The 17,597-nt window shown below is 40.0% G+C and overlaps 1 protein-coding gene across 3 annotated transcripts in view; it reads left to right on the forward strand.

Moving 5' to 3' along the window:
• The first annotated feature begins 673 nt into the window (after nt 1–673).
• Nucleotides 674–17,597, forward strand: part of cep76 (centrosomal protein 76) — a 28,098-nt gene continuing 11,174 nt past the window's right edge. Inside the window, exons 1-8 of one of the 3 annotated variants that reach the window (XM_061944643.2) lie at nt 674–895; nt 6,597–6,752; nt 6,899–6,983; nt 7,997–8,221; nt 8,328–8,510; nt 12,464–12,561; nt 12,655–12,783; nt 12,871–13,059. In XM_061944643.2, coding sequence (XP_061800627.2) covers nt 833–895; nt 6,597–6,752; nt 6,899–6,983; nt 7,997–8,221; nt 8,328–8,510; nt 12,464–12,561; nt 12,655–12,783; nt 12,871–13,059 — 1,128 coding nt within the window. In that variant the 5' untranslated portion in view covers nt 674–832. The remainder of the gene's footprint in view (nt 896–6,596; nt 6,753–6,898; nt 6,984–7,996; nt 8,222–8,327; nt 8,511–12,463; nt 12,562–12,654; nt 12,784–12,870; nt 13,060–17,597) is intronic. The other 2 variants (XM_061944635.2, XM_061944627.2) reach the window with 2 other exon arrangements.

Raw genomic sequence — 17,597 nt, forward strand, 5'->3', positions numbered from 1 at the left:
TCTGGTCACTTATAGCATATAAGAATGTTCTATTACTGTTAAGCAAACTATGAATAATAAAACATGCCAAAACATGTGTCCTTTATCATAGCTACACGTATGACAAAAAAACCGCGTGAAAATCAGGGGTATTCAGTGAGTTTAATTTAATTAAATGCGCTGACAGTTCATTGCTCCTGCCAAATGAATTGCACTGAGTGGAGCGGATCACCACTCCAAGATGGCGGCCCCGCGTCTCGTCAGCGCCAGTAGGCAGTAGCCCTCGATGCTGCGTCTACTTAATAGATGTCTATGGTGCCACCAGCCTGGCCTCAGCAACAAATAAAGCGTTTACTCTTTATGTATGACAGCGCCACTAAAAAAACGGAACGTAGCCATTTGACGTCAAAAAGAAACACCCCTTGCAAAACACTCTATACTGCGATATATGTTTATCGCCAAAAGGGTCTTTTTTCAGCTCACGTCGCAGACCATGACGAACAAGTAACCTACTTATAGTCCCGAGTAAATTACCTCGAAAAAGTATTACAAAAACATTACTATACGGTGATTTAATCATGCATGTAGTCAAAAAGGCATTATTGGTTGTATTCCGTAACGATTTGTTGTTACTTATAATTAAAACATGTATGTTAAAGGTTTGGAAAAGTCAGGCATATGCAAAGACACCTCCCCCCTGCAGTTTCTGCTGGCGACCGTTTGAACTGCAAGTTTGGCTCGGCGTCGTGTTGTTTCCATAGACGCCACTTTGTCAGACTAAAAACACAGCTTTTAGATTTAAAAGTGGGCTGCCAATAACGGACTGTTATCCAACCCGAGCCCAGCTGCGGTTATGTCTCTTCCTCCGGAGAAGGCCTCTGAGCTGAAGCAAATCATTCACAATCATTTGATGAAGGTGAATAACATGTAACTGTCGTCTTGGAGTGTCATGTATTTAGTTCTAACCCCTGTTTACCATAAACGCTTATTTGTTTAGAGCAAGACATAGAACATGATCTAAAACCTCACGTGTAAAGCTATTGTGCATATACAGTAGCGATCAAAAGTAGTGATGGGCTGATGAGGCCTCATGAAGCGTTTCGACACATTGCAAAACTGTACTGATACTGTGTCGATACTGTGTCACTAAATACTGACATCTGCTGGACATTAAAAATCCCTACAGGCAACCTATGGACCGACTCAACTGACACTGATTTTATGACCTAGTACAGTGGTTCTCAAATGGGGGTACGCGTACCCCTGGGGGTACTTGAAGGTATGCCAAGGGGTACGTGAGATTTTTTTTTAAATATTCTAAAAATAGCAACAATTCAAAAATCCTTTATAAATATATTTATTGAATAATACTTCCAACAAAATATGACTGTAAGTTCATAAACTCCGTGAAGCACAAGCTCAGGTTTGTCACTAAAATGTCTGTCAAAAAGAACTGTGAAAAGAAATGCAACAAGGCAACATTCAGTGTTGACAGCTAGATTTTTTTGTGGACATGTTCCATAAATATTGATGTTAAAGATTTTTTTTTTTTGTGAATAAATGTTTAGAATTAAGTTCATGAATCCAGATGGAGCTCTAATACAATCCCCAAAGAGGGCACTTTAAGTTGATTATTACTTCTAGGTGTAGAAATCTTTATTTATAATTGAATCACTTGTTTATTTTTCAACAAGTTTTTAGCTATTTTTATATATATTTTTCCAAATAGTTCAAGAAAGACCACTACAAATGAGCAATATTTTGCACTGTTATACAATTTAATAAATCAGAAACTGATGACATAGTGCTGTATTTTACTTCATCTTTTTTTTTTCAACCAAAAATGCTTTGCTCTGATTAGGGGGTACTTGAATTAAAAAAAAATTCACAGGGGGTACATTGCTGAAAAAAGGTTGAGAACCACTGACCTAGTAAATACAATAATATAAACCAAGTCATTGTATTTCATTTAGGATTATTTCATAACTTCATTTAAATAAAAATATATTTTTTGTCTTTTTTTGATACAGTCAATAAATAATGTGAACATGTATCATAACATGGAAATCTAAGAGAACGTGTTGTGAATGAGGATGCTTGTGGACCTGGAAATTATTATTATTATTTTTTTACACATTTTTATTTTTAAAAAAAAACAGTTTTTCCAACGTATTCAATTTTAGACATTTTCTCTTCTTAGTTATTATTTCTCCGGCTGTAGAAAAGAGCCGCTCACAGGGCACAGAGGAGGCGTCAGTGCGACACAGTTCGCGTATCGGTCACGTGACCAAAACAGCTCATGATCGGTCACGTGACTTTCTAAAAGCGGTACGCGCACCGACACAGGGTTTCGCTCTATGAGCTCGACGCATGCGCCGATGCATCGGTGTTGCCGGACCCATCACTAATCAAAAGTGTACATACACTTGGTTAAGAACATAATGTAATGGCTGTCTTGAGTTTCCAATAATTTCTGCAACTCTTATTATTGTGATAGAGTGATTGGAACACATACTTGTTGGTCACAAACAACATTCACGAAGTTTGGTTATTTTATGAATTTATTATGGGTGTACTGAAAATGTGACCAAATCTGCTGTGTCAAAAGTATACAAAAATTGAGCTGTTTGGCCACAATACCCAGCAATGTGTTTGGAGGAGAAAAGGTGAGGCCTTTAATTCCAGGAACACCATTCCTACCGTCAAGCATGGTGGTGGTTGTATTATGCTGTGGGCCTGTTTTGCTGCCAATGGAACTGGTGCTTTACAGAGAGTAAATGGGACAATGAAAAAGGAGGATTACCTCAAAATTCTTCAGGACAACCTAAAATCATCAGCCCGGAGGTTGGGTCTTGGGTGTAGACCCCAAACACACGTCAGAAGTGGTATAGGAATGGCTAAATCAGGCTAGAATTAAGTTTTTAGAATGGCTTTCCCAAAGTCCTGATGTGTGGACAATGTTGAAGAAATAAGTTCATGTCAGAAAACCAACAAATTTAGCTGAACTGCACCAATTTTGTCAAGAGGAGTGGTCAAAAATTCAACCGGAAGCTTGTGGATGGCTACCAAAAGCGCCTTATTGCAGTGAAACTTGCCAAGGAACATGTAACCAAATATTAACATTGCTGTATGTATACTTTTGACCTAGCAGATTTGGTCACATTTTCAGTAGACCCATAATAAATTCCTAAAAGAACCAAACTTCATGAATGTTTTTTGTGACCAACAAGTATGTGCTCCAATCACTCTATCAGAAAACATTAAAAAGTTGTAGAAATGATTGGAAACTCAAGACAGCCATGACATTATGTTCTTGATGATCGCGACTGTATGTCAACTCATTTATGTTATGACTATTGCTTCATCAGCTATTTGCCCAAATTGGTCAGCTGATTAGTGAATATTCAGTTCAGTTTCAGTTTATTTCGAACATGCATACCATACAATGGTATGGTATCACACAATTCCAGTTGTTTCATTACATCACGTCCGAAAAGGAGTAGGAAGAAGCAGAGTTTATTTAATCCTACCCCTTTTCATACCACAGCAATTTTATCCAATTTCCTTGTTCTCTGTAACAGAACAGTGAACAAATAAATAATATACCATAGTAAGCAAACAAATATTAAATACACAAATAATCTTTGTCTCAAGAAAAAAAAAAGGGTTCAAGATGTTCATCATAATTCTTGTTCTGTGTACTTTGTGAACACTTGTAGTTTAAACTGAATCATATAGGTGCTTTGTTTGATTTATTTGGTTAATCCATTCCATAATGGAATTCCACATACAGATATGCTAAAGGTTTTAAGTGTTGTACGAGCATACAAATGTTTTAAATGAGATTGTCATCTAAGGTTATATTTCTCCTCTTTTGTTGAGAAGAATTGTTGTACATTCTTGGGTTGCAGGTTATAGTTTGCTTTGTACATAATTTTAGCTGTTTGCAAAAGCACCAAATCGTTGAATTTCAATAATTGTGATTTAATAAATAAAGGGTTTGTAGGTTCTCTATATCCAACATTATGTATTATTGTAATTGATGTTTTTGTAACACAGTTAGTGAATGAAGCGCACATTTGTAGTTATTTCCCCATATTTCTACACAATAACTCAGAGTGTATATATTGTGTTTTTATGTTGATTTAATAAAAATAAAAAAAAATTGTTGCCAATCAACCTATCCCCAGGTGCATGTCTTTGGAGTAACAAATTAAATAGATTATGATCTATAAGGAGTAGGTCATATATAGCAGTGGTCCCCAACCACCGATTGGTACCGGGCCACACAAGAAAAAAAAACAATTAATTTTTTAATTTTTTTAATTTTTATTAAATCAACATAGTGAATGTGAGTGTGAATGTTGTCTGTCTATCTGTGTTGGCCCTGCGATGAGGTGGCGACTTGTCCAGGGTGTACGCCGCCTTCCGCCCGATTGTAGCTGAGATAGGCTCCAGCGCCCCCCCGCGACCCCGAAGGAAATAAGCGGTAGAAAATGGATGGATGGATGGTAACACTAGTGCGCAGTAGAGAATATGAAGTGATTTTTGGTCTAGAACATGTTTTGCTTTATTCATTATTGATGTGTTCCTTGCTACTTTATGTTGTTTATTTTTTACATGAGATTTCCAATTCATTTTATCATCTATTATTACACCCAAAAATGTGTTTTCTTTTACCCTTTCGATATTTACTCCGTCTATCTGTATTTGTGTTTGACTTTCTCTTCTGCTGTTACCAAATAGCATTATTTTTTAGTTTTACTGAGATTCAAAGATATGTTTTTGTCAAACTATCTTTCTAATTTGTTCATTTATTTTGTTATTATTAGTATTATCTTCTGTGTGTTCTCTCATGTATAGGTTTTCTCCAGGTGGCTTGTGTATATTGTGACAATACCAGGAATCACAAATATTTCCAATTATTTGTGTAAAGATGGGGCTTAAGGATCATGCATAGTTTTCACACTCACCATTATTGATTTTGGCGACTTCCCCCGTGACCATGAGCAAAATAACCAGTTGCTCCTCCAGAATATCTTGCTTATGATCTAGTTCAGCGGTTAGGAAAATCGTGGCTCTCCAAGTACCACCATAGTGACCAGCATTAAAATACAGTAGCGTAGTAAGCCCAAGCATTCATTGAAAACAAAGCAGATATTTTATTTAACAAGTATATTTCATATTTTTGGCCACTGTAACATTACAGATAATGCACAAAAATCATCAACAATTTATATACAATACATATTTAAAGCCTCTCTTTGGCATATCACTCGATGGAGCCCGCATACCAGTAGTGGTACATGTACCACTGATCTAGTTATCTTTTGAAGGATAGGGCGTGTTCCCTTTCCAAATGACCTACACAGAACTTTAAACAGCAGAGGAGGTAGAGATGCGCGGATAGGCAATTATTTCATCCGCAACCGCATCAGAAAAGTCGTCAACCATCCGCATCCACCCGAACTAACATTTAATCAAAACTGCACCCGCCCGTTGTTATATATCTAATATAGACGATGCAAGGCATTAGTGAGGTTATAAAGCTTTTGCCTGTTAAAGAAAGGCGACTGATCCAATGCAGAAGAGACATTAAATGCGTGCCACGCTGTGACGACCCAGACGCACACCAGTGCGCAATCATCTGGGAGCCGCGCTGAGCGCACCTCCAAGCGCGTGGAGGTGCGATGTCCCTCGCACCTGCGGCGGCTCCACCGGGGCTCGCGCCCGAGGCTTCAGCGCGCACCGCGGCGGCCATCCTACTCGTCGCGGCTTAGCCCTCGCGGCTCTCGCTGCCGCCGACGGCCGGGTATGGGCCCGACGCTCCAGCGCCATCCATTTTCAGGGCTAGTTGATTCGGCAGGTGGGTTGTTACACACTCCTTAGCGGGTTCCGACTTCCATGGCCACCGTCCTGCTGTCTATATCAACCAACACCTTTTCTGGTGGTGGCGGGCTGGTAAGCTGCGCGGGCGGAGCGCGCGGAGTGACCCCTGTTACGAGCCCCCGGCAACGGGGGTGGCGGGCAGGTAAGCTGCTTACCTGCTGCGCGTGACGCCGGCCGCGTTGAAGGCGGACGAGGCAGGGTGTCGGTGCGGTGGGCGCGGTGGTGACCCTGGACGTGCGTCGGGCCCTTCTCGCGGATCACCTCAGCTACGGCTCCCGGTAGGGCCCTCTCGGGGGAAGGGGCCTCGGTCCCGGACCCCGGCGAGGCGTCCCTTCTCCGCTCCGTAAAAGTGTCCATCTCTTTTTTTCTTCTTCTTCTGTTGTGGCATATGCTGCAGGTGCCTGCTCGTTTTTCGTATGTGGGTAACAACATTTAACTATGTATATATATTTCCGAATTGGTTTAACTGCCACCCGCCTGAATCTATTTAAAATCTAATTTTTTTAAATTTCAACCACCCGACCCGCGGATAAAATCTATTTTTTTTTTTTTTCAACCGCCCGACCCTCGGATAATCCGCGGACTCCGCGGTTGTGTCCGCAAACCGCGCATCTCTAAGAGGAGGATTATAAAGCTGATAATAGTTGCATTGTCCTTTTTTGTGACAGCTAGTGTGAAAGGAATAGACCGTAATATTTTTTTTTCCTTTTCTACTGTCTGCCTATTAGATGGATATCTATGGAAAAATCCGAGAGGTGCTGTCTGAGACTTTGAGGGAGGACCACGGTCCAGCACAACGAGTCCTGTCTGAGGACGACTTCCTCAACGCACTGCAGCGCCGGGGCATTATTGATGACGTGATGAAGGACATACGCTTGTCACAGGTTGCTTTAAAATCTTACTGTGTTATTTCGATAACCAAACTAATCATTGTATTCCTCTGATGATTGAGAGAAATAAGCTTTTTATTGTATGGTTTATTTGACTAAAATAACTGATATCTTTGTTTTTTCATGTTTTGCTTTGCTAGCAGAAGCACGCACACGGAGACACAGGATCTCCTTCAAAAGGTGTCCCTCTCTTGACAGACAAACAGAACATCCAGATGACAAAAAGTAAGAAATATTGCTACTAAATCTGTAACAAGCAGCGTAATAGCACATAGTACATTTTTTATGTACTGTTACTGTGTAATTCAAAACATTTGTACGCACGTATAACACTTAGGACCTTCAGTATATCAGTATATGGAATTGAATTATGGAATGGATTAAGCAAAGAAATCAAACAATGTACTAATGTGATCCACTTCAGGAAACTCTTCAAACTTAAAGTGTTTACAAAGTACAAAGAACCATGATAAACATTCTGAATTTACTTCAACCATCCATTCATTTTCTAGATCATTTTATTCATCTCACCATATGAACTTACTTCACTATTATTTCTTTATTTTTAATATTATTAGGTATGGAGTATATTGTGAATAAATTGAGAACAGGAAGTGAACAAACGCTTTAGCAACTGCTATGTAAAGAAAAAGGGGTAGGATTAAATAATCTTCCTACTCCTTTTCGAACACGTTGAATAGAGAAACTGGAACTTGTGATGTATCATGTTAGATAGATAGATAGTACTTTATTGATTCCTTCAGGGCAGCACGGTGGAAGAGGGGTTAGTGCGTCTGTCTCACAATACGAAGGTCCTGAGTAGTCTTGGGTTCAATCCCGGGCTCGGGATCTTTCTGTGTGGAGTTTGCATGTTCTCCCCGTGACTGCGTGGGTTCCCTCCGGGTACTCCGGCTTCCTCCCACTTCCAAAGACATGCACCTGGGGATAGGTTGATTGGAAAAACTAAATTGGCCCTAGTGTGTGAATGTTGTCCGTCTATCTGTGTTGGCCCTGCGATAAGGTGGCGACTTGTCCAGGGTGTACCCCGCCTTCCGCCCGATTGTAGCTGAGATAGGCTCCAGCGCCCCCGCGACCCCAAAGGGAATAAGCGGTAGAAAATGGATGGATGGATGGATGATTCCTTCAGGAGAGTTCCCTCAGGAAAATTAAAATTATGTTGTATGCATGCATGTTCGAAATAAACACAAACTCAACTCAACTGTCTTCTGTCCTTGTAGCCAGTATCGACCCGTCCAGACGTTACTTGTATCTGAAAGTGCTTGGTGGTAAGGCCTTCTTGGAGCACCTCCAGGAGCCAGAGCCTTTACCTGGTCAGGTATGCTCCACGTTCACGTTATTCCTGCACTTCAGAAATCAGAGGTTTCACTCCAAGCCGGTACCGTGTGCTTGTGAACCTGACCTGCAAGAGGGCTTCCTCTTCCATATCCACACAGATGGCGCAGGTACACAGACATGAGCCCCGTTGTCACATGACTGAGTTGTTTGCGTTCAAATCCAGCAGTAAATGCATAAACACAATTCTGAAATGACCTTTTGGTTTTGCACTAGAAAGCAATAAGATGGCAGATGCAACAACGATGCTGTCCATTCGCGACCCAATTCACTTGGTGCTGATCAAGACTGACACCTCCAGCGAGACGACGCTGGTGTCTTCCTACTTGTTGGACTGGAGGACAGTCCTTAGCTCACCTTCTGGGAAGACCAGCCTGGCTGTAGAGTTGATGGGAGTGGGTGAGAAATTTTCTGTGCTGTATATATAACCTGGGAAAATCTATTTCCACTTGCACACACGCAGGAATCCGACTACCGTATTTTCCGGACCACAGGGCGCACCGGATTATAAGGCGCACTGCCGATGAATGGTCTATTTTTGATCTTTTTTCATATATTAGGCGCACCGGATTATAGGGCGTATTAAAGGAGTCATATTATTATTATAACTTGAAAACACTTCCTTGTGGTCTACATAACACGTAATGGTGGTTCTTTGGTCAAAATGTTGCATAGATAATGTTTTACAGACCATCTTCAAGCCGCTTTCTCACAGCCACTTCCGGATGCGCCGTTTTGTGGGCGGTCTTATTTACATGGCTCACCTTCAACAGCGTCTTCTCCCCGTCATCTTTGTTGTAGCGGTGTAGCGTGCAAGGACGGGAGTGGAAGAAGTGTCAAAAGACGGAGCTAACTGTTTTAATGACATTCAGACTTTACTTAAATAACGGAGCAGCATGTCCTCATCCGGAAACAAGAGTATTTTCACCACAACTAGTGTGTGTGTGACTATCAGTGGTACTTTAACTTTAACCACACTGGAAATGTGTCCTGTGAAAAACCGTCCGACCGGAACTCTAATAACTAAAGTTCCTTGGGTGAATAATGTGAACTCACTACACCGGTATGTTTTAGCGCTTTCATGGCGAGTTTACTGACAGATATAAGTAAGAACTTTACATTACTTTATATTAGAAATGGCAACAGCGGAGGATGAATGTACCATAACAAGAAGATAAAGAAAAAGAAGAAGCTTATCGACTACGGCGTCGGCACGGACGCGTGCAATTTTTCAGGATTTACGAAGATCCCAAATACAGATCAGCAGATACCAAAAAGTAACAAAAGTTGCTTTTGCATTATATTGTGAAACAAAACGCCAGATAGTATGTCTTACCTTATACACACACCATAATAATACTCATATGTTTAATGCACCGACAATCCATCAAGCAGTGCAGTTTCATAGCTTACCAAAGTCGTACTAAAACATTTTGATAGATTTTTGAGCGCCGTGTGTAATGTTCTATATTTTCAATGGAACATTTAAAATGTTGGTGTTGTTTACTGGAGACCCATCATAGTGCAGTCTACACATATCTCTTATGTTTGACTGCCCTCTACTGGTCACACTTATCATTGCACCTTGTACCAAATAAAATACTGTAGCTTTGAGGTGGGTATGCTCAACCAAATGTATTCCTTACATAAGGCACACTGTCGAGTTTTGGGAAAATTTAAGGATTTTAAGTGCGCCTTAGAGTCCGGAAAATACGGTAATTCCTACTAACATCTAATTTTACATACCAATATTTTTTTACTCTAATCAAAGTTTTGCGTATCAAATAATAACATCACAGAGAGATGATTTATTAGTTAATGCAACTGTATATATAATATATTATAATAGGGATGTAACGATATCAAAATCTCACGGTACGGTATTAACACAGTATGATATTATTGTGGTATATGTAAAAAAATAAAAATACTTGGTAAAAATGCCGAAGTGTATACAATGAAGAGGCAGCAATGTTTATGATAAACACACTGACTGTAATTGAACACAAACATAATGCTAAAATCTTCAAATTATATTTATTTCTACAAACAAGTATTTTCAAGTACAAAGGATTGTGCTGCAACATCCAATGTGTCTCTCAAGAAGCAATGTTCTTTACTGTGGGCAGTTTTAATATCAGAATGGAAAATGCGGTTTCTCAGAAAAGTTAACTTTCTTAAATTTTTAATAATGTAATATGTCACTAAATGACGTTTAGTTTCGCTAACTTCATCTTTTCCAGGTGATGGTAGCTTATCAAGTAGCTTCGGTGTGCAGCAGGTGCTTTTTAGCTTGGAACGCTCGAGGCGAACGTGGCAGGAGGTTATTACCTCCGCCACAGAGCTTATGTTTTTGCCAGTGTTTGTTTGTTTGTTTGATAGCAACGTAACTCAAAAAGTTATGGATGTTTTTTGAGAAAAACAGTTCCTCTTATCTACTAAAAAGTTAAAAGTTAAAGTACCAATGATTGTCACACACACACTAGGTGTGGCGAAATTATTCTCTGCATTTGACCCATCACCCTTGATCACCCCCTGGGAGGTGAGGGGAGCAGTGGGCAGCAGCGGTGGCTGCGCCCGGGAATCATTTTGGTGATTTAACCCCCAATTCCAACCCTTGATGCTGAGTGCCAAGCAGGGAGGTAATGGGTCCCATTTTTATAGTCTTTGGTATGACTCGGCCGGGATTTGAACTCCCAACCTACCGATCTCAGGACGGACACTCTAACCACTAGGCCACTGAGTAGGTCACTAGGCCACTGAGTAGGAACACACTTCACTTCCTGCTTCCTCTTTGTCTTCCCTTTGTGGCCCTCCACTCCCCCACATTGCGGTCCGTGCTGCGCAGAAGATTCTAGGAGATGTAGTTTATATTCAGACCCGCCAAAGCAAAAGTGCCAGAAAAAAACTACACTCGCCAAGTTTTTGTTTGAAATCGTCACGTAGGGCTGGGCGATATATCGAGTTTGTAAGATTTATTGATATATTTTTAAACAAGATATGAATTAGAAAATATCGCAATATCGATAAAATGTATTTCACGTTCAAATTACCAAACGCGGCTCCCCCTCCATGAGCTACTAAACCCCTCCCCTTCGTCCTTCCAAGACATGCTTGCACGTATAAGAACATCCATGATTGGTTGGTTGTTTACTACGATGAGTCACGATTGGTTAGGGACAGGCCAATCAGAGGCAAGATAGGGCGGGTCATCGAACCAGGAAGGGAAATCCGAAAGTGCCTGCCTGCAAATGTATTTTTTAATCTGAGTTTGATACATGTTGTATTATTTGCACAGCTATGTTATTTATTTTACGTAGAAATAATATTTTTCCATTTTATTTATGTTATGTAATTCTGTACTAACGTATTTTTCGGAGTACAAGTCGCTCCAGAGTATAAGTCGCACCGGCCGAAAATGCATAATAAAGAAGGAAAAAAACATATACAAGTCGCACTGGAGTATAAGTCGCATTTTTTTGGGGAAATTTATTTGATAAAACCCAACACCAAGAATAGACATTTGAAAGGCAATTTAAAATAAATAAAGAATAGTGAGCAGGCTGTATAAGTGTACGTTATATGACACATAAATAACCAACTGAGAAGGTGCCTGGTATGTTAACGTAACATATTATGGTAAGAGTCATTCAAATAACTATAACATATAGAACATGCTATAGGTTTACCAAACAATCTGTCACTCCTAATCACTAAATCCCATGAAATCTTATACGTCTAGTCTCTTACGTGAATGACCTAAATAATATTGTTTGATATTTTACGGTAATGTGTTAATAATTTCACACATAAGTCGCTCTTGAGTATAAGTCGCACCCCCGGCCAAACTATGAAAAAAACTGCGACTTATAGTCCGAAAAATACGGTACTTAAACAGTTTCTTTTCTGTGCTGTTTTTACCCATCTTTACTAACTGGGTCAAAAAAAGTGCCACTGACTGTTTACAGTACAGTTGTCATTCACTTCAATTTCACTGAATATCACTCAAAAATGAATATCTTTATATGTATACTTTCACCGAAAAATATATCGAGATATATATCGAATAGTTTAGGTAAAAATATATCGAGATATACTTTTCCATATCGCCCAGCCCTACCATCACAGCATTATTGTGAAGATTTTGCAACTGCTTTACCATGGTTTCTACAATACCGTTACAACCCTGATCTATGATAGCACACGTCATGTTTACTGTGTTGTTTACGCAGAGGTGTTTATATTTTTAAATGAACTTTAAGAGGATGATGCCGTGTAGTCTCACACCCTTGCAAACAACATGAAGCAATTTTTAAATTAGGAGCCATCTAAGGAATGTGTTGTGTCACCAGGAAGTGAATGCAAGTTGCCGGCTGGTGTTTTAACCATCGATCTAGAGCTGTATCCTCCCCTCACAGAGACACTGAGCCATGACATCGTTAGCACACAGGTGAGGACATCAACAATGCTTGAAATATTATTATTTTTTTGTTTGAATCCATTGTTATTATTAATTCTATTACGTTGCATTTTTGGTATGCAGCGAACAATAGAAAAGCAGAGGATAGCAGAGAGGGAAAGGGTCTTCCTGGTTTATGCCAAACAGTGGTGGAGGGAGTTTCTTGAAATCCGCTCATCAAACGAGTCCAAAATGGTCAAAATATTTGCACAGGTTTGGTCATTACTTTCAGAGAAAAAGGTAATATTTGCAGTGGAATTATTTATCAGCGCTTTGTTTCGGTTTCTGTCTAATCTGCAGGATGAGAATGGAATCAACAGGCCGGTGTGTTCCTACGTGCGGGTCCTGCGGGCTGGCCGACTGCTCGAGAGCCCTCGGCAGGCTGCCCGCTTCGTCAGCCTCCTAGCACATGAAAAGGCCCCGGTGGTGGGAGGAGGAGACAAGCATGAGCAGTGGTGCACTTTACTGGCTTTCCTGTGTCGAGGGAAGGTAACGTTCATAATTATGTACTACTTTTGTCGAAATGAGTCCTCACGAAATTGGTGACAGTTCGTTTTGAATTACACTTTTTGAGTTTACGAAATTAACAATGCTGTGGCATGTCAACTTATTTTCAAGTTTTTACTGGGGCTGAAGGGGTAAAAACTATTCATTTCTGATAATGGTAGCCTTGATTATTGGCCAATACAGAGATGATGTCGGCACGAATCATCCACACTTTTATTTTTTTTTTGTAGTGAACATTAGTAGATTTGAAAAACACAAATTTATTATTTGACTGCCTTAGGTGTACTTTTCCCGTCTTTAAGTTAAAGTGGAGTGGTAATTGTTTTGCTGGTGGCCCAAAAAAAAATCATCAAATTAAATTCATGAACACATGACACGTTTGTTACTGGATATTTTCTAATATGCTTATTCCTTGAAGACTTTAGGCTTGATTTACTAAAGGTTTGCACGTACTAAAAAACTTGATAATTTAATAGCACATGCAAAGCCGATCTACTAAAGGTGTCGTCTGTCAATTTAGCAGTATAAGGCGTGCAATTAATTTTGCGTGTCTTTTTTCATTAATACCGGTATGCAAAATATATGTTGATCATCAAACGCCCACAATAGTGGGAGGAGAAGATGCAAATGTGTTTATTTAACATGCTCATTGTGATTTATTAACACTCAACACTCATCACCTCTTTGTGAGCACTATTTTGCGTTTTATTTCGCACGTGTCAGAAGAACGTGTATACCGGGCACAGACCACACAACTGTGAGAAAAGAAGTGCTCCTGCTGCGATGGACATAGAATCCTGTGTGTTTATCAACATATTTGGACTGACAGAACTAAAAAATATTACACATATTGTCTATTCAGCAATTTCTTTTTATGATTTCATAGCTGCTGGATGACTTAAGAGGCTGATTAAAATGTATTTCATTAAATGTCGTTTTTTTGGGTTTTTTTTTCAGCAAATATAATACTATAATATATCTCCTGCACAGAAAGACGTCTTTCGTTATGCATTTTCTTGCATTCATTCCAGACGCACAAATGCGCTGGTGATGCGATCCACAGCCTTGCACACAGAATTAATTGTCAGTGTGCATATGCTTCTGTTGTCTAGATTGCAATTCAGAAAAGGTGTTACAGATTATAGATGTGTGCTGCTGGTTCAACACGTTGCACACAGCATGAGAACATGAATTTTACAGAAAATGATCGTCTCCGTGGTTGAAGCCCCGAATGCACGCAAAATCCTCATTTAAATAAGGCAGTCTGCATCACTTTTCAATTGGACATGCCGTTTTAGTAGATCACATGCAACACTCATAGTACACGCTAATTAATATTTTGCACACGCTGTCCAGCCCGTGGTATTTAGATCTTAGGAAATGAGGCCTTTTGTGTCTGTAAGTACCGTATTTTCCGCACTATAAGGCGCACCTAAAAACCACACATTTTCTCAAAAGCTGACAGTGCGCCTTATAACCCGGTGCGCTTTATTACGATTCATTTTCATAAAGTTTCGATCTCGCAACTTCGGTAAACAGCCGCCATCTTTTTTCCCGGTAGAACAGGAAGCGCTTCTTCTTCTACGCAAGCAACCGCCAAGGAAAGCACCCGCCCCCATAGAACAGGAAGCGCTTCTTCTTCTACTGTAAGCAACCACCCGCCCCCGGAAGAAGAAGAAAAAACGCGCGGATATCACCGTACGTTTCATTTCCTGTTTACATCTGTAAAGACCACAAAATGGCTCCTACTAAGCGACAAGGATCCGGTTCATAAAAAGACGCAATCTCTCCATCCGCACACGGATTACTACCGTATTTCACAGCAACTGATATTCCTGTGAACCGCACTGTGGAACGGGAGCACGTACGGTGAATATTCGCACCACAGGGAATGAGAAGTCATCCTTCACTGTGGTTCTAGCTTGCCATGCTAACTTCCACCCATGGTGATATTCAAAAGGAAGACCTTGCCAAAAGAGACCTTTCCAGCCGGCGTCATCATAAAAGCTAACTCGAAGGGATGGATGGATGAAGAAAAGATGAGCGAGTGGTTAAGGGAAGTTTACGCGAAGAGGCCGGGTGGCTTTTTTCACACAGCTCCGAAGGCGAACACACCTTCACTAAGACGGGCAGACAGCGCCGGACGACATACGCCAACATTTGCCAGTGGATCGTAAATGCCTGGGCAGATATTTCGGTCACAACTGTGGTCCGAGCTTTCCGGAAGGCAGGATTCACAGAACAACAGCGACACTGACTCCGATGACTTCGACGAGACGGAACCGGCCATTTTGGATACCACGCTTGCGCACCTTTTCAATTCGGACACCGAAGACGAAGAATTCGAAGGATTTACGAATGAAGAATAACTTCAGAAGGTGAGCGCTATGTTTATTTTGTGTGTTGTGACATTAACGTTCGAGCAACATTATGTTGCTATTGCTCTACACCATTTTGAATTTTACTATGTTTGTGATTGCACATTTGCGTACATTTTGGGACAGAGTTGTTAGAACGCTGGTTTTCAATATATTATTAAAGTTTGACTGAACTATCTGACTGTTTTTTTGACATTCCCTTTAGCGCAGCGTAGGCGCGGCTTATAATCCGGGGCGGCTTATTGGTGGACAAAGTTATGAAATATGTAATTCATTGAAGGTGCGGCTAATAATCCGGTGCGCCTTATAGTGCGGAAAATACGGTAATATGCTACTAACATTTGTTTATACTTGTTAATATTGACAAGTGTGGTGTTTTAGACTGCAATATTTTTAAATTAGGGGTACTTTCTAGGTATGTGCTGATCGATTAGCCACCGATCAGTATAGGACGATTTTCTTAAAATGCCAATCACAAACGCTGAACCCCTCTGGCTAATATTTGCATTTAATCTGCATGTAAAACTTGAAATATTCTCTAGCAGTTAATTATGTGTGGAGCCGCTCCCCTAAGGTAATAACAATCACCTCCATTGCGGAAGATAAATTGCATTTCTCAATAGGAAGTGTCTAAACATGCTCCTCGTAGCCTATATAGCCTATCATGTTAACTTTTCTAAATCACATCACTAAAATACAAGAAATTACCAACCTTGTGTGCTCACAAATTGTCTTGGACCAGACTTTGGACACTCTTGTTTTTGACAACTCATCTTCATAAGACTTTTTTCGGGGGGAAAAATACTGTTTATTTTTTTGAAAAAGTAAAGTCATGATTTTAACATTTAGGTGTCAATTCTGACACTGTAAGCGCAACAACGGCCACTATTTATGACTAGGGGTTTGCAGTACATACTAATACAATAATTGTTCGAAACACTTCTGTTGACATGAATTAACAAAACTCCAGGTGCTCCTAGCTAACAGTCCAGACCTAACTGGTCAAGCATGCTTGATCACATTGCGGACAGTTTTGCGCCAATATTTGCTATAACCCTTTATTTTTGTTTACAACATGTAAATTAGGAAGAAAGATTAGTGCACTTGACAAATAACAATAGTTGTTTAGTTGCATGTATGTTTTGTCCATCGCCATGGAATTACCTAACAAAAGTTTAGTTTTGTAGACCACCACAAGATAAATGTGCCCTGTTGTTCCTCAGTTAGCACCTGCAAGACAGACAACATAACACTTGCAAAGTGGTGCTTGTCAGCCATGATTTGAGTTTGTCTAAGATAAATAAAATAACAATATGTTTCTAAAATGCTGCTGTCCATATAAGCATTACTAGGACACATCCATCATGTTATTGTCCTTACTGATAATATTCGTGTAGTTTGTTCCTTAGATATTTCAGCTTAAATTACAGTGCAGCAGTTTTGATGTTTACAGAATCAAAAGTACTCATTCATCCGTTTCTTACAACCGTTTCTCTTCCAAGCTGGAGTCTACCCCACTTAATATATATTCCATCCATCCATCCATTTTCTACCGCTTATCCCTTTCGGGGTCGCGGGGGGTGCTGGAGCCTATCTCAGCTGCATTCGGGCGGAAGGCGGGGTACACTCTGGACACGTCGCCACCTCATCACAGGGCCAACACAGATAGACAGACAACATTCACACTCACATTCACACACTAGGGCCAATTTTTTTTTGCCAATCAACCTATCCCCAGGTGCATTATTTACAGTAAAAATGGCATACTGTATTGGTGTCAACATTTTGAATAATACTACTACAAACTCAAACATTTAATTTTGTTTAAATGCCTGAAGCATGTTCATTCAAAACAAGTAAACAAAAACAAAATATGCTGGGAGTTCCTTGGCACAGTTGCATTTCTTATAAAGTTAAATAAATTATTTAATGAATAAATAGCTTCCTAATGTATAACAGCAGTATGATATATTATTCAACACCCCGTAGTTCATATAGGGTTATATGATGCACTTCTATTATATCTTGAACCGCTCTATACTACTAGTAAAAAAAAATCAAAAAACAACTTCAGTACACACTTGATCAAACAATATTTAAATTTTTTCTGCTTGCAATTTTTCAATCAACACAGAAAAAGGT

The sequence above is a fragment of the Nerophis lumbriciformis genome, linkage group LG04 (assembly GCF_033978685.3).
Source record: "Nerophis lumbriciformis linkage group LG04, RoL_Nlum_v2.1, whole genome shotgun sequence".
Lineage (NCBI taxonomy): Eukaryota > Metazoa > Chordata > Actinopteri > Syngnathiformes > Syngnathidae > Nerophis > Nerophis lumbriciformis.